General features: G+C 35.5%; 1 protein-coding gene across 10 annotated transcripts in view; it reads right to left on the bottom strand.

Annotated features, from left to right (window-relative positions):
• The window catches only part of REPS1 (RALBP1 associated Eps domain containing 1), a 66,447-nt gene that overhangs the window by 15,914 nt on the left and 25,900 nt on the right, over positions 1 to 24,633 (bottom strand). For 3 of the 10 annotated variants that reach the window (XM_010574629.1, XM_010574627.1, XM_010574628.1), the window contains 7 exons: positions 19,961 to 20,114; positions 13,813 to 13,940; positions 13,173 to 13,335; positions 12,801 to 12,864; positions 11,777 to 11,931; positions 6,534 to 6,673; positions 1,862 to 1,942 (listed from right to left, as the gene is read on the bottom strand). In XM_010574629.1, coding sequence (XP_010572931.1) covers positions 1,862 to 1,942; positions 6,534 to 6,673; positions 11,777 to 11,931; positions 12,801 to 12,864; positions 13,173 to 13,335; positions 13,813 to 13,940; positions 19,961 to 20,114 — 885 coding nt within the window. Of the gene's footprint in view, positions 1 to 1,861; positions 1,943 to 6,533; positions 6,674 to 11,776; positions 11,932 to 12,800; positions 12,865 to 13,172; positions 13,336 to 13,812; positions 13,941 to 19,960; positions 20,115 to 24,079; positions 24,211 to 24,633 lie in introns of all 10 variants that reach the window. The other 7 variants (XM_010574626.1, XM_010574630.1, XM_010574631.1 and 4 more) reach the window with 3 other exon arrangements.

The raw sequence follows: 24,633 nt of genomic DNA, 5'->3' as shown, positions 1-24,633 counted from the left end.
TTTACACAAAACAACTTAACATGTTACCAACTTTCACTCACAATAGGCAAATTATGTTCCCATACTAGGGGTTGAATGTACTGGTTTACCCTTTCCACTTAATCTTTTACCTTCAAAGCAGCTGCTTTTCCAACAGAACAAGAAGCGAACTGGTCTACGTATTTACTCTTTAGTTAGTTATTAACAACTGCTCAAGAAAGCCGATTCTCTCCTTTGGGAAAGCAGTTGTTGTTCAATAAATCAGTCCTAAGCATCACTGTTGAAACTGCTAAAATAAGAAGTCTGTACACTGCTACTGAAAATTTGCTGTCATTTGTTCTTACTTTCATATGAAAATAAAGATTCTGAAGTATCTATTCCTAAAGCCTGTCACCTTAGCAAGCATCAAAGATGCTCACCATTCTCTAAATTTTTCTCAACCACAAGACTGTAAGAAGATGACTCAAGAATGTGATCTCCCAGTATACTTCTGTATTTCTATTGAATTTCTTTTTATAAACCCATGCATATACACACAGACATATATATGGCTACATACGAGTTTTCCATGTATCATCACTGTTCTACTTTTTAGATTATCAACGCATGGGAAAAAATTTCAAACTTCTGATTTTTGTCATTTACTAATTATGTGTAAAAAAAATAACAACTGTCTTGTGGAAACAAGACAGTGATAGCTCTTTACTGTCAAGCAATTATATGCAGTAAGAAACAACTATAAACTGATTTCCATCATGTTTACTTCATTAAAACATAAAAATACAGTACATTCAACTAAAAAAAAATCTCTCTTAGATGAAAAAGGGATGGTTTTCACTTTCAGTATGACAATTTCACTTGTTTTGAATGTTTACTAAGGGCAATTCTGAGTACAGGGAACAGTGCAGTTTGAATTCTAGCTTCCAGCATCTAGAAATACTATTTCCACACAAGTATCAGTGTTAATTCTGAAAGTCGAGCACTTATGTATGTATATTTGTGTATTATATCTTTTCAGAAGTGATCTGTTTAATATTAAAAGCAGTTCAATGCGTATTATGTACATATACTATATTTTGTTATATAATCAAATGGACACTAACACCGTAATTAATTAAAAAGGGACACTAACAGTTGTAATTAAATCTGTAAGAAAAGCAGGATGAAAGCGGCAGCTAAATACTTAAGTAATTTTAATGCATTTCAGAACTGCTTCAATGTCACATGCTGTGAAGTTTAAAACCAGCAGAACTTGAAACACTGTAGTGAATTTCTGGCTCCCAAACTTGGCAAGAAATTTAACTACATAATCCTTCAGAGCACTCGTCACTGAGTAAAGCATTAGAACAGCACAGGTTTAGCTGAAGAAATACTAAAAGCTGTATTAATACAAGTAACTTGGTGAAAACATTAGGAATATGAAATACTACACCCATGAAAGCCCAGTAGTTTTTTCAGTGAAGTTGGCATTGTCAACTCCTAAGAGTTTGTGCAAATCAAGCTCTGCAACTTGAAAAAACCAAAACAACATTGAAGACAAAATCTAAAACAGGACTGGTTTATCACTGGGAGTGGCCCTTGCATTGACTTCTAAATATTTTTAAAAAAAACGTTTTGTTTAAGTATTTTGTGTAATACAGGTTTTGATAGCAGTGTTGTAATACATCAAAATCAAGGGAAAAAAGCATTCTTTGCACTCAGATATTAAATATGAGCAGTGGTAGAAAATTTATATTCCTCAAATAAGCAAAAAAATTAAGAAGCCTGCCACCATTCCCCAAAAAGCAGTCCACGGAATCATGCATAACAGCTAAATACAATGAATGGAAATTCAGTGTTAATAAAATTAATTTCAAACAAGCAAGCTAAGTGATTGACTTACAGGATCAGCTGGTGCAATGTTAGAATCAAATTGGGTCAGAGTTTGTGAGCTTGAAGAGCGTTCGCTAAATGTCTCCCACTGCTGAACAGACAGAGGAGAGAAGTCAGCATGATGAGAAAGATGGGAGTAAAAGATCACTGAGGAGACTTAGCATAGTAGTTCGGAGGTTGCACTGGATATTTGCACTGGACAGTACTTGACTTGGAAAGCACACTAATACACATTAAGTATTTCTATGTCAGTCTGAGATTGTTGTGCAGCCAAGTTTGTTATCTGTCAATATTAATCTTTACATTCACATTTTATAATGAAGATACAGGTACACAGTCAACACGGAAGTACCTTCAGAGCTCATGTTTGCCAATGAAAATCATACAAGTAAAAAAACTGGTTAAGCCATTCAAATACTGTAAAGATAAAATCAGTGACACTTTGTGTGTATTTGTAATTATAAAATCCACAGAAAGGTTCCTCACTTTGTAGCTGCCAAGTTTCAAATGTATTTCGTAAATGCTGATTTTCTTACAAAATCCCAGACAAATGAACAATGAGCAGAGTACTCCAATTAACCAGTTCAGCTTGCCAGTGCAACCCCTGAGAAGTGATTCTATGCTGTAAAAGAGCATTTTTACAAGTCTAAATCACTGACAAGGCAAAGAATTAAATTCAAACATACTGTTGATTGCTAAAAGCAAATAAGTCAATCTCTGAACAATTTTATAAGACATAGGCATGCTGTATCAATAATTGGTTGTCAAAAGTCCTCATGCTTAGTAAGTCAAGCTACAGCCACAACTGGACCAACAAAGTACCAAAAGCACCTTAAATTAGTCTGTGATCCAAAAAACAGAGTACAAATCACAATAGGAATGAAGAATTACAAATACAAAATTTTTAGTGCTCAGAAAATCTCACAAAAATGATGTTAGTATAGTTGTGAAAAAAAATCAATGTTCTTGTCCCATCTCTATAGGCAGATCTATGTAAATTATGCCAGAAGATACAGGACAAACTATATGGTGTTAGTAACCTAATCTCATGTGCTCCTCTACGCCGAACTATATTCGGTGAATGGCCTGTATGTGAACCTAGTTTAAAACAGTTATTTCAGAAATAACTCTTCATGGAAATTCCTAAATAACTGTTTTCAATCAGCTGAAATTAAATTCAGAAAAAGATTAACTAAATTTTTAAGTGCTTTCACGTGTGGTGCTGCTCCTTGTAGAGACAGAGCCTTATCTCATTTCAAACTTTATTTTAAAGCAAGGATTATGGAATACTGTTCATAAGGCTTTTTGGGGGTGGGTTTTTTTTTTTCTGGTTGTTTTGTTGCTGTTTGGGTTTTGTTGCTGGTTTTTTTTTAAACACACAAAACTACCCCCTTCATGGACAGAATCTAACAAAACCTTTTTAGTAAGGATGCAAGGTTTCCCTTCTTAACTGCTCTGTCCCGCTCCCTGTATTAAACAGCTCATCTCTGTGTCACTCCACTCCTTTATGAAGAGGCAGCACTGCAAGTAGTTTGGAGCTATACAAACCTGTTGAGTGAGCCGGTTTCGACTAAGTCAGAAACTTAATGGCCAAGTTCTGCCAGCCTTTCCTGATTTGGCCTCTTGCATTTACACAGCTGCTCATTTTCACGAAACATACATTAATGTTTATTTTAGGACTACCACTACTCTTTTAAACTTGATTTGGATAGTGGCTTCAAAGATACCAGTGAGACTGGCAAACAGACCATTTGATTACAGAAATATTGTTTCTTAATTTTTCAAAACTTCCATAAAGGCATACAGCATCTATGTTACAGTTAAGATCAATGCTAAAACATTATTTCTTAGAGATGGATGCTGAATTTACCTCTTATTCTACTCCTCTGAAGCCAAAATGCAGGACATTTATTACTTGTCCTCAGGCTCCCTAGCCAGGCATAGACAAATGAACACCAACACCTCCTGACTGCTCTGGAGAATATGCTATTGTGCTCCATCCTGAAATACTGCCAGAAGCTAGTTACTGCTAACTCCCTGGTTAATAGAAAGCTACATATATTAAGGATCTACTGGACCGCATCTCAAACTCTGTGCAAGGTTTAAGAGCACTGACAATACAACTGATTTGCTAGGATAAAACTCTTCCTAGCTGAAAGTAAAATACTTGTCTTCCAGACTTGCAAAAATGTCTCACAAATACTTTCAAAAGGTTAATTACTAGAAACTAAAACTCACAGCAACCTGAACCGTTACTAACAGAACACCAAGACATTTCAAACGAGGTGTAACAGTTGTGAACTCAAAAGCAAATCTCCGTATCTGTGTCAAGGCTAATATGACCATATGACACTAGACTGTTTTCAACAAAGATTTAGTAGGCTTTTCAATTTTTTTTAAGCTCTCAGAACTACGTGCTCAGCCTTGACACTTGATGGAAAAGATGTCTGAAGTGAGAAAGAAGTAATCAGTGAAGAGATGAGAATGTGAAGCACGTAGTATCCAGAGTTAGGTGGATTTTTATGGTGCCCTTTATCCTGAAGTTTCAGACTGATGCCTTGGTCCATACTTGCGAACTTACAGTAACTGAGCCTGGCAACAGGAGTCTAAAAATCAACTATGAGCTAGAAAGAACAGTGTAACCAACAGTTTTGAAACTGACGGGGATGAAACTGCATGGAAAGGCAGATGATCCAGAGATGCATAGTCTTCTCAAGCAATTCATTTGTTGATGACAGTTTTAAGAGGTTCAAAGTGGAAACAATTAGACTGGTGCCTGCAGTAATACCAGAAATTTTTTCATGGCATTAAAACCTTGAGGACTTTGACCTGACTCATGCTGAAAAGAAAATGCTGAGGAGCAAGAAGCATGCACAGAAATATAGCTGAAAAATCAGAAATTCCTTTGCGTTAAGACAAAAAACTCTTAACATTTAATAAATGTTCAACTGTTATTTTAGTATTGTTAGTATCTGGTAGTATATTTAGTGTGAGAACTTCTGCAAACCTCTTAAAGTTTTAGTAGATTTTTCAGAAAGAAAATACCACATTATCTATCTGAATGGACAAAGTCAGTTTTGTAAGACAAGATTTTGGCTGATGAGAGTTATCATTAACTTTGTTCCACTAGTGCAATTACCCTATTCAATTGGTTTGAGTCGCATTGGACACTGAAGTAATCTGTTCAATTACAATGCAGCTTACCAAATGATTAGCTTATTAAATCTTTATTGCAAACATGAGGGAATGTATCAATGCAAATTTTGATACAGCTGCAGACATTTGCAGCTTTTTAGCAACCGAATATCTGCTCACCTCCCTCCTGAAACACAGCTTCCTACCAGCAGTCTGAGTCACTCTGTCAAATAGAACAACTAAAAACCACTAAATCATTTCCTATATTTTTCATTTGGTAAGGACATCACTGTGAGGCTAGCATTTGCCCTTACGAGAAACAGCAAACTTCACAAAGTCCTTCCTCCTGAGAGAGGAAGAAGATTTCCTGTGCTCCTAACTTTAATCCTAAAAATTTGCTTATTTGCTGTTTCATACTGACTCTCCTTTGGTTTGTCTAAACCTTTTACTGCCAATCTTCTATTTACTTGAAGTTTAACAAAGAAAGAAGCAAGCCACAAAAGCTCTTTCAATAAGAGAAGCAGGTAAGATAATACTCAGCTACTGACAGAACTATCTTAGATGTTAAAACAAGTTTTAGACTATACTCAAGAATCTCAGATCATTAAAAAGAGTTTTCAAAAAATAATTTCAATACTTTTCCCTTTTCTTTCCCTTATGAAAAATAAGCCTACATCATCTTTGTAGTATGGTTGCAGTCAGGAACTCACTTGAGTCTTGAAGTAGCTCTTAGAATAAAACATTGGTCTATTCTAAGTCAAAAGCAAAAATGTTAAAACAGAGCAACAAGAAAAACTCCAAGAATCAATCCCTTACAGGATTTTTAAACAATAGACTTTTGTGGGAGAAAACAAAAAAAACATATAAAAAATACCGTTTGCTAACTTCAGTTTCAAATTCTGACAAAATACAGCTTTACTATGTAAGACTGCTTATAGCAAATATGTATGGTAAAGGATGATAAAGCAGCAATACACAACAGTAAAAATTTAATATTTAAATAAGTTTGGCCAACAGTTGGCTTCAGATTCAACTTTGAGTCTTCGCTTCTGAAACAAACCCAGAGCTATGACTTCTCTACGTTGCTGGTGAGATATTATATATTTCAGTGTAAAATCACCTCCAGAAATAAGTCTCAACGTCCAGATCTGTCAGAAATTTATTTTGAAGTTTTGCAAAAGTGTTGGCTATAAAAGCCCTTCAGAGGTAACAAAAAAACTCAACAAAAAAACCTGCCCTAAATGAAAAAATCAGGAATTAATTCAACTTTTCCAATAAATGCTATGAGATCATTTTGTGATTAATAGAAAGCTTAATTACCATTAATGACAACATTTTAAGTAGTAGGTCATCTCACAATGAGACAGAAAAATCAGAAGGAAAACATTACCTTTTTTACAATTTAACATGTGTAGAACCTTCCTGTGTCTATTGTCCTGCTAACTTTTTCCACAATTTGTGATCAACAATCCACTTATGAATTACGGATGCGTATACAATTTAGTTATTGACTGGCAACGAAATAACTCTTAAATAAAAGTGCTAACCTCACTGCTCTGATTCAATTCTGGCCAGGTCTGGTTTAGGGATGGCATTGATGGAGACTTGCTTGGAGGTGCTTCTGCTGGAGAGCTGGAGTAACCTACCTCACCAGTCTGTTCCCCAACTTCTGAAATGACAGGAATCACTATAAACCAAAATCATGAATTGCATTCAGTTTGAGCTGCTCACATCTCATAGAAAGTGCAAAGTACCCTTCAGTTTCATCTTTTTCAAGTAAATACTTCGCAGCAGACAAAAAACCCCACTCATTCAAGTCAAATATACTATTTATCAGGTGTTACTCTTATTTTGAGGATCTTTCTGAAAATTGGACTTTGAAGATTGCTCTGTACCATACTATCTCCCTGTACTTTGGCTTTTAAATAGTGTTTTTAGATTTTGATTACATGTAGAAATAAATATAATTCTTTCTTAAATGACAAGAAAATAATTTCACGCTAATGTTTATTACATCAAATCCAGCACTGAGAAGTTTATCTTACAGAATACTTCCTTATATGAAAGGTTAAAGCAAAACCAGTGTATCAATGCAAACACAAACCAAAAATATGAAGCCAGAGATGAAGAAAACCATTCCCTTTGATTATTCCCCAAATAATATTTTAAATTTTAAGCCTCCTTACTAAAACCATGGTATTTCCCCTCACTACATTTTGCAAATTGAACAAGCCTAGCAGCTGTCGCATTGCAACTGTACATTGTTACTGTTATTTCAGTTTTCTCTGAGCTTTCAGCAAGTACAGTCCCTTGCAGATACACTCCTTCAGAGTTGTACAAATTTTCATGATGCAGCACACTTATTCTTGTTCTGTTCAAACTATAAGAGAATTGGGTAAATCTGAACAGCAGATTAAGCATTCTGCATAACACAGTAAAATCCTGCTTACAGTGTCTTCTATTTTGCTAGATACCTCAATACAAGCTAAAGCAATTCATTGAAAGCCTCAAAAAACTGAGGGTCAGATTACAACTGTATAATGTAAGCAATAGAAACAGTTGAAAGAGTGACTGATAAGTAGCTAGACATATTAACAAGATGCTTGTAGTCCAAAGAATTAAAACTCTGAAGACAAAATAGTGCACAAAAGATGGATTAATTAAATTACCATTTAAAAGGACTGCTTGATAGATATGTGATCGAAGACTACTGCCACAAGAATGTGACACACTGTACCAAAAATTGATTAAAATTTATAAAAACGATTGGCTTCAGGCTCCTGAAGTGCTGAACTCTGCAGCCTGCTGTTCTGCTATGACAGCTCAATATTCTGTCTGCTGTCTTTGAATCTGAAGAAACTTGTAACAAATGCAGTGTCAAATGGAATTGGAAACACTTCAATAGTCAACGGTGACCAACTGCACTTTTGAAAACCAACAACAACCCATTACTGTCTTCCATGTGCTGCTGGGGACAGCAAGAGGCACAACCTAAAAAGAACAGCCAGAACACTGAAGTCCAGAAAGAAATTAATTGTCCCATCTTGAGCCCAGGGGAGACTGAGGTGCTACTGATATGAAAAAAAGCCACACATGAAACAGTAACTCACCAAAATTTCAAAGGTCTTGTAACTTCCTGCAAGTAGCCAGACATCAGGTTGAGACTCAATGTTCCCAAAATTGTGCCCAGCACCTAGCACTTTGTACTACTGTCCTTTAGGGAAAATGGCTTTACAAATGATTCCAGACAGAAACTGCACCTAATACCTGCTTCAGGCAAAAAGCATCTGGCAATATAAAACAGGCTACATCAAACTGATATTTACAGGCGCAATGATGTCACCAAGTAGTCAAGATGACATGCTATGGTCATTGCACACAAAATAATATACTAAGTTCAAAATATGCCAGTGGTAATGTTTTGGGAATGTATGTTGCATATCAATTGCTCTGAAGTGTAATATGAATAAAAAATTCTAATGAGTTAAAAAACCCACTCAAAATTTCATTTCAATGGTGGTACGCTAGATAACTGAACTAACTACTAGTGTTAAACACAAGGTCAAAAAGACAAGGTTGAAAACCGCTGTGAATAGACCACACAGCTACCTGTAATTCAAGGAATTTTGCAAATATCTACACGAAACATGCGTAAGACACCTATGGAAAACTTCAGGGGTTAAAGTAATGAAGTTGTGTAAGACACAAAGCATGGCAGATTCTTTTCCCTACAAAGAAATGGCATTGTTGCAGCAGCTCAAACAAAAAACAAAATCACAGAAAAGCAAAACTTGCTTTGAGTTTTGAAAAGGGTTGGTAGCTTTTACTAACTGAGATAAAATTGAGTTTAAAGGAAAATATTCACATTTATTTACATAACAGGAAATAAGATGAGTAGTCTTTTCAGCTGCAGATCATAAATTCTGCCAAGACAGATGCAGATGCTATCAACAGTATTCGATTCATAAAATAAATGTATAAGCACTTAGAGGAGTATTTGTGCAACTGCCTGACTTCATGCTCCCGTTTTTATTCACTGCAGTTTTCTTCTACAGGCTGTTCTTACACAGACAGATCTTGCTCATTCTGAAGAGCTGACATTATCTGTCTACAAATACCACAACACAATGTTAAATGTTAAGCAGAGCTGCTGCAATCCAAATAATTCTTTGCAGTATAAGATCCAATTCAAAATACTAAAACTATTCAAATGTGTTGTAAAATTACTACATTATTCTAAGAACTTAAAACACCTCATTTCTCTCTCTAGTCAGCAGAAAGACATTAGCACCTCATTTAGCATTTTTTCCTATTAAAATTCTGTAAAGGCATAGTGCTACACCACAAAAATGACCAACTATATAAACACTTTATTATACACGAGATCTACGTCATGTGAGAGAAACATGTATCCCTGGTCATGAAATCAGATGTGAGAAGACCAACACGTTAACGGGTTTGGGACACCTGCAGTTGGTCACATAACAGATTCACAGGTACTGATAAGGAAGACGCTGCCAGAGTAGACCATGAGAGATCTTCCCTCCCTCTGTCTGAACAGAGACATAGGGTGCAGGGAGCCTTCTGCTACTTTTCTTTCTGCTGGCCACTAGTTCAAAAGTCAAAATGGAAAGCGACTGCAAGTTTCAAGCGCAGAGCAGAAGCATGGAAGATCAAGTGGAAAGTTTCTAACAAAAGGACAGAATTAATAATGGTATCGTTAACACTTCTGAAATAAAGTTTACCATCTTGCACATTGGTTTAAAAAGACATTCAAGTAATTCACCTTCTTGAACAATTTAAAAGTATGTTATTCACACTGAGGCATCAGTCAGCAGAAGGTCATTAACAATTTCTTTCTCTGAGAAAGCTGTATCCCATGAAAAAGTGCACTCAAAAAGACACTCCGGTGCTATACTTTACAGTTCTTATTTCTGAGAAGGCTGCTGGAAGCAAGCTTTGCTGAAATACAGCATTTATGGGAACTAAAAAGAAAAAATTATTGCAGAAATTTAACTGGTTGATCTTTCTAGGCTGATTTACAGTCCTTAAGTTGAACCCATGTAATTTAACATGCACATTAGTCTGCACACAGACTAATGAGTCTTTTAATTTAGATTAAAATAGTAAATGTATACTGGAGATTTGGACTGTTGTAACTACAAGTAAAACTATAGCCATGTCAATAACTTCTCCTAAAATCTTTGATTCAACATACAAGTTTTGGTGATAAATCATGTTAGGTGCTAGAAAAGATTAGCCATTTCCAATACTGGTGGCCCAAATAAAAAAAAATAAAATTCTAGTTAACAGGATAAAATTCAACAAGTTTGCAAGAACTGTCAGTTTTCACTGTAGCTATTAATAACAGCAGAATCAAGTATCAATCAGAACTTTTGGGGTTTTTTTAAGTACAGCTTATACAGCATGGTAACCTTTTAACATTCACTAGAACAGGGTAACTTCTCTGTAATACCAGAGGGAAAAAATGTTTGGGGTTTTTTTAACTACTTTTAAAAGTAGTTGTTGGGTTTTTTTAAATAACAATGGTTTACACAAATAAATGTTACTCCATTTCCTATCAAGATTTTTGCTTGGCCACCACCTTACCACAAAAAGATAGAATGGGTAGGTTTTAGATACTTGCTAGGTATTCGCCCGATTAATTGTAGCTATTTCTTACGAATGTCTTCATCATAGCAAAATGCTCACTCGTACTGAAAACACTTCAGTTGTGGCTGACTGCTTTTTTAAATGTTCTTTGAGGAGCCAAGCCACTCCCACAAAAAATGGTTTAATTATTAAATCAGAGGTAGTAAGAGCCACAGTACCTAGTTTAAGAACTCATCAATAATTGTCAGAAGAAAGTCTCTGACATCCTACAAACACAGTATGAAGAGACCTCCTTTGAAGTATTTAGTAAAAAGAAATAAAATTCTAGGAAATCATAGTACCTGTGCACCCACAGTATAACCTGACTTTCCAAGCAAAGACTGCTTGTGAAAGAGTAATCTAAATCTAAAGTTTTAAAATATTCAGTTTCCTTTATCTGTTTTAAAATAAAAAAAAATGCAAGACGGCCACAAAGATCCTGTTTTTAAATGACACTTTTACAAGGAACAGTACTTTGCTTTTCAGTTATGGGACTGAGTTTTTGGCACACATTAACAAGCAGAACTCATGCATTCAATGGTTTATCTGGGAGCATCCAAAGGTAAAGGACCATGCACAGAAAGACTAGGTGCCAAAGCAATGGAGGATAAATCCTGCTGTCAAGTCAGGAGTAGAAAAAAGAAAAATTCTGTGCTACTAATCCTGTACTTTTAAAATACACAGTCCTAACTCTAGCACTGAATCTGGGAGTATTTTCTAAGTACCTTCAAGACTTAGAAACTCATGCCTTATTTTCAGAAATGAGGGTGAACAGAAAGCATATTCATTTGAAAGCAAGTTTGAAGTATAGCTGGATTAGGAATTTGGAATACAACAGTTGATCATGAATAAAATCCATATTGTGACAATTTTGTATTCCCTAACCTTTAAAGGACACAGGCAGTATTTCCAAATGTAACAGTCAATATGTGTATTGTTCCTAAACATCTCCCTGTACAGAAACACATGTGTTCAGATTAGCTCTAAGCACTGATTAAGTTTCTAAAAATTGCACACTGCTTTACTTCACAATGACTAATGTGTTATGCTCATACAAACCTGTAAATATCTGCTGATATACTGTAACAACTATACCGTCATTTGAAAATAGTGACATTTGTGTTGAAGCATGTCTTACCCGTTGAGTCTTCCAAATCAATCAGTTTGGGCATTAAACTTTCAGGTAACTTTTCTGGCAAATCATACCCGTTCTTTCTAGCAACTACCAGATGAAATGCAGCACAGAACTCGTCCAATGTCAGTGCACCATCTTTATCAAAATCTGACAGTTCCCTAAAAAGGAAAACTTAGTATAAATAAAATTTCTTAAGGTTATTTTATTTCCAAAAGACATACTTCTGTTGTGCTACTTGGAAGATCAAAGAATGCAGTTTATAGTTCATTTTACCCTATTAAGCACTTTGCATGAGTGCTACATGCTTTACTTTTCAAAAAAGATGAGCCTTCATTAGTAACATTTCTTAGAGCTTAAAGATCACTTAAACCCACTTTTATCTCTCCAGGTTTTTAACTCATTTAAGATAGCACTACACAACATTATTGGCCTCAGATTTTTTGCAAAGTATACTAAAGAAGCAATAGTGCTGAGGCAATATGATTTATTTTAAATGGGAAAATACCTGAATTAGAAATCATTACACTGAAAGAAGGATCAAATCTGCCAAGGTAAGCCATTCAATGATAGCATGCAGTGATGCAGTACAAATTCCAGAATACAATGAAATATAAGCTTTGCACCAAGTCAAAGCTAAATTTGTCATCAAGCCCCACTAAGTACATTTAAAAATATTTGATTCTGTACATTTCATTTAAACTTACTTACCCTTGAATAAATATATATAGATAAGAAATTATTTAAATATAAATGCATTTTTAACAATAAAAACCTCAAATAAGTTACTTCTACTCTGAAATGTTTGAAATTTCTTCAAAAGCTCAAAATACCTTGTAAATAGTGCCAGCCTAGACTCATTAAAGCCCACAAAAGTAATACTGGCATAAATATGAGTAGAACTGAACATACGAGATTACTAGTGAAATTTCACTTCATAACACTTCCTAGTAAGTAGATTGTTAGATGACCACCAGATATCTGTCATCTTCCTAAATAACTATCCAGAATACAGACACATCACACTTACCAAATATGAGAAAGTTCAAGAATAGGTAGTTTTGACTTAGTGAAAAATTCTTTAGCTGCAGATCCTGAAAAATTACAACAACCATTTTTAATATATAAAGCAAGTTAAATCACTAGAAGACTTAGAATTATGGTAAAGGAGATGAGCTCTTTAGCAAAGGTTTTGAGAAAAATGGCACTAATTACTACAGTTAAACAAAGGAAAAAGGCAAATTAGTTTCAAGTCCTTTCTTGAATTATACTGGAGTTTACTAGAACATTATTGGTAAAATGCAGAGCTTTCTTCAAAATGGTATGCAAACCTAAGCACAGAACAAAGTCTTTGTAACAGAACTGCTGCACCCACAATTATATTTTTTAAAGAGTAACTTACCTGGTATAAATCCATTTAGATCAGGTTGAATGGTTTTAAACTGATTAACATAATACTGCCTTTGTTCATCAGTTATTTTCCAGGGGTCATCATAACTACTTGATTGCCTACGAATTTCATTTGTTGTTGTAGCTGATGCTACAGTTCGTACTGTTGTCTGGTCCTGAAATGAAATATTTTTCCTCAGTATTATCTACCTAAAATGCTTCTATGAATTCTCAACTTCTTCCCTTCAAAAAATAAAGCATAGTTAAATCTCGCAGTAGTTTAAAAACTGCAGGAAACCATCAGCAGATTGCATCTACAGGATAGTGACAGGGTATTTTTGCACACTGATACATATGGATAGGAATGACTGCAGGTATGTAAGCAGAAAAAAAAAAGTATGGCACATATGCAAAAAAGCTAAACACAAATGTTTTAAAATCATAACTGCTGGCATTTTTAAATTAGTAGCTTTCAGTTAATCGTTCCAAATGAAGTCACCCAATGAAACAAGTATCTGTTGGGTAAATAGCACTGAACAGACTACAGCACAGATACACAGTAAACATCTGCAATGAAATTTATTTAAAAAAAAAAAAAAGGCTTGCAACATTAATCTGAATGAAGCAAATCAAATATCAATTAAGTGTCACACCTGGACAGAAGCAGGATGCATGGCTAAAAGAGCACTGGTTGGTGGGGTATCTGCAAAACTGACCCAATTTTCTTGATGGGGTGGTGGTGAATGGCCAGACCATATGGGATCACTAGAAGTAGATGAGCCTGAAAGTAGAAGAAACATTTCCTTTTCAAAAGACAACCTTGAAAATTGAGTAAGAACTATGGATGTGGAAAGCAGTAAAAAAAAAAATATTTTAAAAATCCTGAAACACATGGTCCTGTCAGGGAGATACACACTTGTCGAATGGTGAAAAAAAGAAAACCAAACTGCACCAAGGTGACAAAGTTCACCTCCTGACAACTCCTGTAGATTTTTATGTTAGGCCAGCTTAAATCTGCACTAAAAAGACAGATGTGATAGACTAGCTTATTGCAACATGTGTAAAATGTAAATAGGGTTTTACCCATTAAATGATTTTGAATGAGTTAATTAATACTCCACACTTTCGCTTAATTGAAATGAGCAACACTTGTATGGACAAACAGCTATTTAAAAGTGGCATACAATATTAGCATGCAACTTCATTACCATTATTATTAAACTTTTTTCTTTTTTAGGTTGTAGTTTGCCATTCAAAGAACAAAGCCTTGGAAATTCCTGTTAAGAATCAGGCTTTTTGGCACAAATATACTTCTGAATTATTTCTAGACTAATTTAACTCACTTACTTAAAAACAGGCCAAGAATAATAAAAGGCATCCATATAGAATGCTGACATCTATGTATTAACTATCTGGAACACAATAACTGAGATTCACCCAGTGCATTTTTACAATCTACTTCTGAAGTACTGCCAATGTTCAATGTCTTAATATTAAAATAACGATGAAGCAACTATAGAAAGATTTGGCCACCCACTGGTCTATGTACAAAACTCTCAAAATTTCTTAAATTGCACTTGCAAATTAAAAATTTAAGAAACTTGGAGCAGAGGGAAAACAAACCATCTAGAACAAGTCTAGAAGAATCCCAGGACTCCATTCTACTCCTTGCCTTCTAAAAGAAATGTTGAACTCCTTAAATCTAAACAGCAGTTGTGAAAATGATTAATCTATTCTTCTTGCACAACTAAATGCTTTCTCTTGAAATAAGTTAAAGTCATACTTAGGCAGGAATTTCTGCCCCACATGTAGAAACAGATTTCCTTTCAAAAGGCAGGTCAACTTGTGAGTTTCTGTAAGCCCTCCACACAACCCACAAACAACAAACACAACATCACTGTCATAATTTTAATTCTGCCACCAAGATCTAAATTGAAGCACTAAAACCCAAGAATTTATTGTCAAGATGCTGACTAAAAAATATTGCTATGAGAAGTCCATTCATATATAGGTAATCCATTGATGAATCGGACAAATATCAACATTTTGGGGTTCTTGGAGACTGGTGACACTACTAATACACAATCTGCAGTAAACAGAGTGAAGGAAATCTGAGAATCAGTGAGGCACACTGAGGGCTAACATCTAAAGTTACAGTAACATTGTCAGCATTTGCTATTTACTATCTGACTGTATGCAATTACTCTTTAATTCCATAAATGACCTTTTTCCTAGGAGAAAGTAATGAGAGAAATGCTTACAACTGGTTTATGTTTGCTATACTCTTACGTGCAGTACAGATTCAGACAAGTCCTTCCCATCTCTCCTATGGATATGCCACTCAAATTTTACTTTTGATACAATGGCTCTCTGCCCCTCAGACACTGACATTATTACCGCTAACCTTACATATGTTTACTCCACCTTTACTTCTCCCAACAACTTGTCTTAGTACAGTTCAATTTGTACCCCACTTAGCACACCACCTCTTCCAAAGCAGTAGCTTGACAGCGATGGAGATGCCAGCAGCACCAAATTGTCATACCTTCCAAGTTCTTTACAAGTATTACAAGAACTGTTTCCTTTCTCCCCTGTTCAAATAATCCCAACAAGAATACCCTTGCTTTACTGTTCCTGTTATTCACTCTGCGATGCAATGTTTTAGGACACAGGATGGCAAAGCTGAAGAACACTGGAGAAAGATTATTGTGGACACCTGGATCTACGCACAAACTCATGGATTGCCACCAACCAGTAACTCAATCAATAAAACTACATCTATTCGACATTTGAATTAGAAATAGTCACCCCTCACTTTCTTCTCAATCTACAAAACTAGACTGGGAACACTGAAGTAGAAGGGAAGGTGGAAGAAAACTGGGTCACAGAGAAGACTTGAAACAATCATTGTATTTTTATTTTATGATTTGTAACCCAATGAAGAAATAACCTTCAATGGTCTCTGTGCATTTTCATCAGGGAAACACCATTAACAGCACTCTGAATAGAGAGTAGGCCCAATTATCAAATTTGAACTAGCTGAAGTCTAATGCACTATGTTTAGTATGAAGACCTAACTTGAATTCCTGTGGCTGTTTATATCCTTCTGCTCAAGCTTGAATATCTTACCAACACATTGATAACTTGCGGAAAATGATCTCGTTTCCTGTGGGAGAAAAGTTACCCCCTCACTTGAAGCTACAAATGTAAGAAATGGTTTATCTAGATAACACCCGAGTAGCTTGTACTTTTCAATAACTATACAAATGTGGGTTTACTCACAGAGAACTAAATTTTCAACTAACTTTGTAAACTAGCAAAAGCTTTCCTTACCACCAATTTGTGATGAAACAAAACCAGAAGGTTGAGTAGAATTTTGGCAATACGATAAAATGCTGTAGAGCTCTTTCCTCCCTGAATAACCATGTCCAGGTAAGAATAATCCTTAACTTGTAACAAGGCCAATCATCAACAGTTATTGAAGCAGTAAGTAGGAGACAAAGGACTATCCAATCTCCTGCAAGCACAGTAAATATCTTAGGACTCTAAAAATGCAAGTGAACTGTTAGCACAGTAGACATGTTCCACTTCTGTCCATGAATTTTCTTGTTCTTGATTTCACGAACTGCAGCAAAATCTCTCCCAAGGAAAAGAAAGAAGTGTGGCTTAGGGGTGCAAGTTCTTATACATATTCAGACACCAAAACAGAACTTTGATGTAATGCCAAAGCAAGCTAACAAAGGTCCTATGACTGAAAAGAAGACCTCAGATTTTTTTACTAGCTTGAAATCATTATTTGGATACTACCAACATAAATGCACTGCTTTGCTTCCAGTCCAAATAGACTACAAGGTAATAAAAAATAATTTCTAGACCCTATTCTGACATGCCACTCAACTATCATTTGAAGTGGGGAAGGGGTTCTTTCTCCCAAGTTTGTCACCATCAGCATCCTTCTAGCAGCTGAAGCTGTAGTGCAAAACCAGCTGAAAAGGTAAAAGTATGAAGGTTCCCCCTCCTCCCCCTTGTAACTGTAAGAACAGGAGGCTCTCATCTCCTATACAATTCTGTTTCCTACAAGGGGTTCTGTCATCCACTGTATTATTCTGTGAAGACTGATCCAGATCAGAGATGCAAACCAGAACTGGGACATAACAACATGATTTTTGAACAGCTTTATCTTAAGCTGTTAAATCAAGGACACCTGGAAGACTTGAGAAGACTCAGATTTTAACAGAACTGACTCCAACATTTAAGGATGAGACCTGAACTAACTACAAACTTCATTCTACACAGGTGATCAATGTCTGTCACTGAACTTTTAGTTCCTGATATTAAAGTAAAATACATGCACCCTTTGGGTCTCCCTTTACAAAAAGGCTTGAAGAAAGATGGTAACAAGACTTGGCTTCTGATTTCATATGTGTAAGCACATTGAGCTAGTCATGACAGTCCCTCAGAGTCCAGCTACTTACGAAGCATCACTAACACTATCCTAACTGAATTACTGGACAACACAGTGACAAAAAATTCATAAAATCCAAATTCTTTTGGTTTGTTGAGATGACAACAGGTTTTCTTCCTCAAGAAATTGAGAACTACAGCTATACATTATGCTTAAGACTTCTGATAAAAGACAAGGTGTAAGATTTTTTACAAAAAACAATTGAGTCATCATCTAATAATCATTCTGTAGCCCAATTCAATGCAGAAAGCACTATTTAATTTTGTTCATGTTGGGAGTATGATGATGCAATGGAGTGTCTTTACTATGTATAAGTCAGAATCTTCTTGTTTAAACACATCTTTCTCCGAACAAAAAAATTATGGTTTGATTTTTGTCCTTCTGGTTTAAGGCGACATGCTGTTTATTATTAGACCCATCAGAAACATTTTTACAGTTGAGGTTCCATGCTTTCAGTTGACAGCCCCATTACCCTCAAACAATGTTTCACATTACGTGAAATACAAGCAGAGAGACCTGGGTTCTTATTTTTCTTGGATCACAAGTGAAATGGCATAGTCCTGCTTTAAATCCTACTGAAATAGTATCACATACTTGCAAATTACTTGCAAATTTCTCAAAAGCATCTTGCATTGGAATCAAGATGAGCTTGCAGAGCTGAGTTTAAGAAAGGTAACCAACAGTCTATCTGGTTCTACCTAAATGTCAGTAGAACATCATTCCTCTACAAAATACTGTCCGTAAAAAGTAGGATCAAGAGAGGGAAAAAGAATGACAAACTGTCTACAACAGCTGAAATTCAAAGGAATAATTAATCATCTGCAGTGCAAAAGAATCATCCAGTGAATCAGAATGACAATTTTTGTTAAACTAACATACGAAAATCCGTTCTATTCTTAGCATTGGCAGAACAGACAATCCTTCTATAACAGCATCTCTGAATTACTTTAAACACACTATGAATGCGTTTCAGTATGGAACATAAAATTGGTGAATATTGAGCTAGTTCAGAAATATTTTCAGACTACTACTGAAAAATTTATCCATGGACATCACTGGGAAAGCATTGCCAAACTGAAATATTAACAATATTAACATGGTATTACAACTTTAAGAGGACAATATTGAACTCTTCAACAGTAGGAATAGCTTGCATACTTTCCTGCAGTCCTTGACTTCGTAAGTTAGAAAAACTTCACAAGTTAGAAATCAGCTACCAGACAAACTTGTATTTCACCTTGCAAGAAAAGCAAATCAACTAAACTATGCAAGAAAAAGTCAAGAAATTGACTGCTGAAAAATCACAATGCCTGGACTGAACCCTCAGAAGTGATTATATATACAATGAGCAGACTAATAATCTTTATTTTTTTATTCTGAACTGACTGGGACTTATTAGCAAACAACATTCAGTACACTGGCATAGTCCTCTGCATACAACCCATTTCACTTCTAAAATAAGACTTATTTCCTTATCCAACCAATTCTATCAACAGAATCCCTGGTCCACCATGGATGCTTATAACTACAGAATGACAATAAATTGAAAGGTAACAGATCAATTTTGGAATATTACAACTGAAATAAACCAACCACAGTTCAATCTGAAACTACAGCCTACAAAATGCAACATATTGTTTACCAGTATCATCAAAACCAGAACCTGAATTAGAATTGCTCTGCGGTTCCCAAATTTAAGTCTATCAGACATCAGAAAACAGAACTTTTTGAAATATGAGATATTAAGGGCATTGGCTTTTTAAACCTGAGCACAGCGATACGACAACAGGGAGAGTCTTCATTTTAAATGAAGAATAAAGGATGAAAAGCTTTACTGAAACAGGTGGTTCTACCTTGACAGACTGGAGATACAGTAGCTTCAGTTATGTTTACATAAAATTTAAAGAAAGCAAAAAAAGATGTTAAGAGAATTAGTTGTTCTGACAATTCATATAATCTATCAGAAACATAATTCAAACAAACAATATATTGTCTGCTGCTTTCCCTTGAGCTCCCCACATTTTTGGGTATACTGACAGTTCCTGCATAATTTCAACAGGATGTCAGTTTTGTATTAGAAAACCTTCCACTGGGAAACTTTCATACTCTTTCCCTCCCTCCAAACTCTAAGCATTTCCCATACCACACTAAGAAATGGATCCGCCATATGCAAGACCACAGATTCCACAGTGCTGCCATCAACATGAACATTTGAATCTGCAAGAAAGTTTCCAGGACTGGAAAATACAAAGATAAACTGCCCTAAACTCATTTAATATACTTAAGAATCCCACAACTTTGAATTACAGCTGAAGCATAACATAAGATATTTATACCTGGTTGTGCTTCACTAAATGGAGCCCAAAAAGGCCCAGGTCCAGCAAGAGGTCGTTCATTATTCCCTCCGCTGGGATGGCGGCTGTGCTTCCTCCATGTATGTGGAGAGGTTGGTGGGGATTGCTGTGGTGAAACAACTGGAGATGTGGACTCCTAATAAAACAAAGGAACCTTTTAAGTTTTTTACTAAATGACTAAATACACAAAAGCCTATCTAAAACCATTATTTCTAGGAACAACCATCACTGCAGTTAAAGTCTCATTTTAGAGAGTGAAAATTTTCGTACTTATTAAAATGAGGGAACAGGAGAACTCAGATACAGTATGACTGCGACTGGACACGTTCACTTCAAACAACATCTAATATATTTTTAACTCAGCATTCTTAGGACAACAGCAATGCCAAGTTAAACGACTTGGCTACAAAGGAAACTAGATTATGAGACTCACTTTCACTTGTGATAAAAGTTACATTTGAACCCAGGCCTCAAAAGAAAAGATTACTTAATGTACAAGTTATTATCATACCTAATTTTCATCAAGTGATTCACAATCAGTTACTTTCATTTAAAAAAACAAACCAGAATTAAACATTGGGAAAAAAAGAAATCACTAGACAGGCCACTTTTTTTTTAGTATGCAAAAACATAGATGTAATTTTTTCAAAGAATGATGCCATCTAGAATATACTTCTCTGCTGTACAAATTACAAGGTAGTTTTGCCCTGATGTATAGGATCAAGCTTCTCTCTAATCCTATATTGTACTATGTTCTCCCTGAACAGGTAGGAAAACAGAGGATCACACGTGCAATTTCCACCTGGAACCAGTTCTCGTGAGACATTCAGATGGCCAGATTCATTCAATTTTAAATAAAATACAAAGGAAAAATCATTTATACTGTACAAAGTGAAGTATTTATACAGTAGAAAGTAATTTCCTCCCTATATCTAGATCTTTTGAAATTCCTGTTTGCCAGATCTCCCAATTTGAACTAAATTGTATTACTGAAAACAAGTACAAGAAAGCAAAGCTTGAACTCCAAGTTTCCTGAAAAGTAAAAACAAAGCTAAAAATCTCAAAACCTGTTTCAGCAATAGACAAAAAAACCCCAGAAGTTTGGTACTCTATGTTAGCAACTTAACATACTATCAAGTACCAACAACCAGACTGACTGTAGGCTTCCACATGATTCCCAAAACTGAACTGGTTTACTTTGCCAAATACCAAAGGTCATTATGCTTTTTAATCAATATTACATCTGCAAAATTCTAAAAGTCAGTAAGGAAGTGCCATAAACAACCTTTTCTCCAAGCAAGGTACATACTAAAACTACATGCATCCCAACAAAAAAGTTTTATGGCCATGACTGGTTACTTTTTAATGTATTGATGTAAACTTCCACCTTTTTTCCAATCTGAATTTCCTACTTCCCAGTATAGAGGGCCAGCCTGGTTGATTCTGCAACTGAGATGTTTTCTGAAAGTTCTGACCATTGAGTCAGATTTCCTTAAGCAAGTTCCTAGGCCACAAGATTTTGAACTTTCCATTCAAAGCATTTAAACGATGCCCATATGTACTGGCTGGGAGCAGTACCAATTCACTTCAAGTTTTAATTCAGGCACCAGCTGACTGCACAAAGTCACTGTTTTTCCACAGTACCTCCACTAGTTCAAGATTTTTTTGTTGCAGTTACATGCCTTTCTGAAGTTTGCCTGAAGATTCCTCATCTTAGCATCTTACTTGACAAGAAATTTATTTTAGATAACAATACATTCTTACCCTTACAAGTACATGGGGGCAAGAGGGGAAAGAGTCAGGGTATCCAGAGTGCCACTTGCAGGCTGGAAGCTAGAACTGAGGTTGAATGGTTAAGTCTGCTTAGCATAATGCAACAGGAGAACCATGATGATGCATCACTGAAATCAATGACAAGTTTCCTCTTCCATTGGCTTTTATGCAAGTCATCTTTTATCAAAAAAGATTTGAAGGATGTTTAAGTTTTTACACAAAATACCATGAGTAAATCTACGGAAAGCTATGCTTGGTCACAGACACTATTCATTTACTCCAGTACTCTTACTCTGGTAAGTCAGATGGTCCAGAAAGACACAGAAGAAAACCTGAGGCAGACAAATGTATAATAGTCTACCTAAAGGAAACCACTCACTACTTCTAGTAACTGCATGTGAACATTAAAACTCTTGACACATAGTCCTCATGAAGCAGCCTTGCCCTAATGAAGCTGACAACTGTAACTATTCAGTAAGCCTCCGTCTAACGTTTGGCCTTATGCTCAAGGTATAGGAAAAGATTGTAATTATGATCTTCAACTTCAATTCTTCCACATGTTTACTTTGCATGCGGTTCATGTGATTCTGTAAAGCGTGTAATAATGGGAATCAGATCATCAGAAGTACAAGCACAATAAATAACTTTGTTCTCAATGTTTCAGTCAACGTTACATCAGAATGCTGAACATTTACAGATTTTCCACAATTGATTTGGAGCTTCAGCTTACAGACTCCAAAATTATTAAACAGCAAAAGCACATCACCAACTCTGATGTCAAAAAGCTTCTGAAAGAGGGACAAGCCACATCTTCAGCTTTACTATCATTACAAGAATCATACTCCCAAAACAGTTTAAACCAAATTTAGATGGCTTTACTGTGGCACCATCTTTCCCTTGTGCAATCCCTGTCACTCACATATACCATTCATGGCATTCATTGACCTAGCTTACTAGAAGCTTATGAGAGCTAAACTCCCTGATTTTCTTTTTGCAAGTGTAAAGAAGGAAGATGTAAGCCAGAAAGACTAGGGAGGAGGCAGGACTGTAGAAACATTGACCCTCATACAAAAGTAGTCATGGGAAAACACAGTGAGTAGGGATTTACTGAAACTGCAATTACATACAGGCTCATTTACCCCTTATAGATAAGTTAACATCAACCATGTATCTGCCTCAGCAGTGAGTTAGAAGTTGTCATTTTCATGTACTCATGCCTAGAAAACATGGTTTGTTGTCCAAAGTTTCCACTTCAATTTTGCATTATGCTTCACCCTTTAGTAAACAGAGGCAGTATATTCATTAGAATCACATCTGTTTCTCAACAACATACGCTTTCATAAACTCTCAAAACACTCTCAGTTTATGAGAGTGTATGTTGCAGCTGAGGAAGTAGGGTTGTTCACTTTCATCTGTCCAATCTATTAATAAAAGAAACTAATTTTGAAAGCCTGAAATATCCAGGATCAGATTTTTCTGAGAGTATTAGGGTACAGAACCTAACTTAACTGCTCTTCAAAATCTTAACATGCAACAACTACAACAGTTTGCCTAATCTGGCAATTAGCCAAACAGCGATTTTGAATTTCACCAATTTTAACAGACTTTACCCACCTAATCTCTTTGGGAGCTTTGACAATTTTACTCATCATCTGCATACTGTAGCTGATGTATCATTGATTAGATCAGCTACTGTTAAAAACTTATTTTGACAAACTGTTTTAGCACTTTCAATGCAATTATATTTAAACATTTAACACGCCAGCTTTTAACTTCTCTCCAAACAAACCTCAATAAAAATGACAGCAATTACAACGTTCTGGTTTTTACTATCTTAAGACATTTATTTTTCTTCTTAACATTAATCCAGAAAACAGATCTAAATAAAAGCATATTGACATAAATAGTTAATAACTATTTAACATTTTCATGTTAAATCAAACTGTTGAGAACATTATTCTCAATAACTAATAAAAAATAAGGTTATAGCTAACAAGCAAAAATTAAGTAATCCACCTTAATTTTTAAAAAAATCACATTAAAAAAGCTGTAAAAAAGCATGATGTTTGTCAAACTGTGATTACAAAACCAAGACACTATGAAGGACTCGGAACTTGGACTTTTTCAGGACTGACAAGCAGCTACTAAAAATAGCATGTTAATTAAAAAAAAGGTGATATAATATACGGCTCTAAAAGAAGAACCTTAGTGAAGATAAGTCAAACAAACTGGCGTTAGGCAACACAATACTGTGCTAAAGCAACCCTGGAGGGATCTCAACCTCAAAAGGGCATTGCAAGCATACATGAGTCAAATGAGATTATAAACCTTTTCCTGGATCTCACACCTCAGGCCAGAAGAAAGCCTCCTAAGGAGAATTCCAGAGACAATGAAGCCAGACATGGTATCCGAAGGGTAGCTCTAAGGGTGTTGTGATCCAGGTCCTGATACCACACAGCCTGCATAAGAGTCAGGGAACAGATCCATCATGAAGAAAGATTATACTAGAGATGGTAATTGCATTGCAGAACCCATGTTTTTGTAATCAACTAGCATTCATACTGAAAAATAAAATAGTTCAAGGTTCAATGGGAACTTCTCCACATGCAGCACTACACTTTTTTAGAGAGGGGGTGTGTGGTTCAGCCAATTACAAACTTATTAGGCTAACCTCAACAGTTTGAAAGGTTTTAGACTAGGTTTCGAAGAAAATAATAATTAAAAACAGAGACAAATGGAAAAGGGGTCAATCAGAATGGGAAATTTTACTTAAGTTGGCTGTTACTATTTTTGTGATTTTTCTGAACAAAGGAACTGCACTACATTTAGTCTGAACCTCAGCATACTTCACTGGGGTGCCATACAAGATAATTCCAACAATG

Source organism: Haliaeetus leucocephalus, unplaced genomic scaffold (assembly GCF_000737465.1).
Source record: "Haliaeetus leucocephalus isolate CR32 unplaced genomic scaffold, Haliaeetus_leucocephalus-4.0 Scaffold450, whole genome shotgun sequence".
NCBI lineage: Eukaryota > Metazoa > Chordata > Aves > Accipitriformes > Accipitridae > Haliaeetus > Haliaeetus leucocephalus.
The sequence above is the reverse complement of the archived record's forward strand: the minus strand, read 5'-3'. Positions and strand labels throughout refer to the sequence as shown.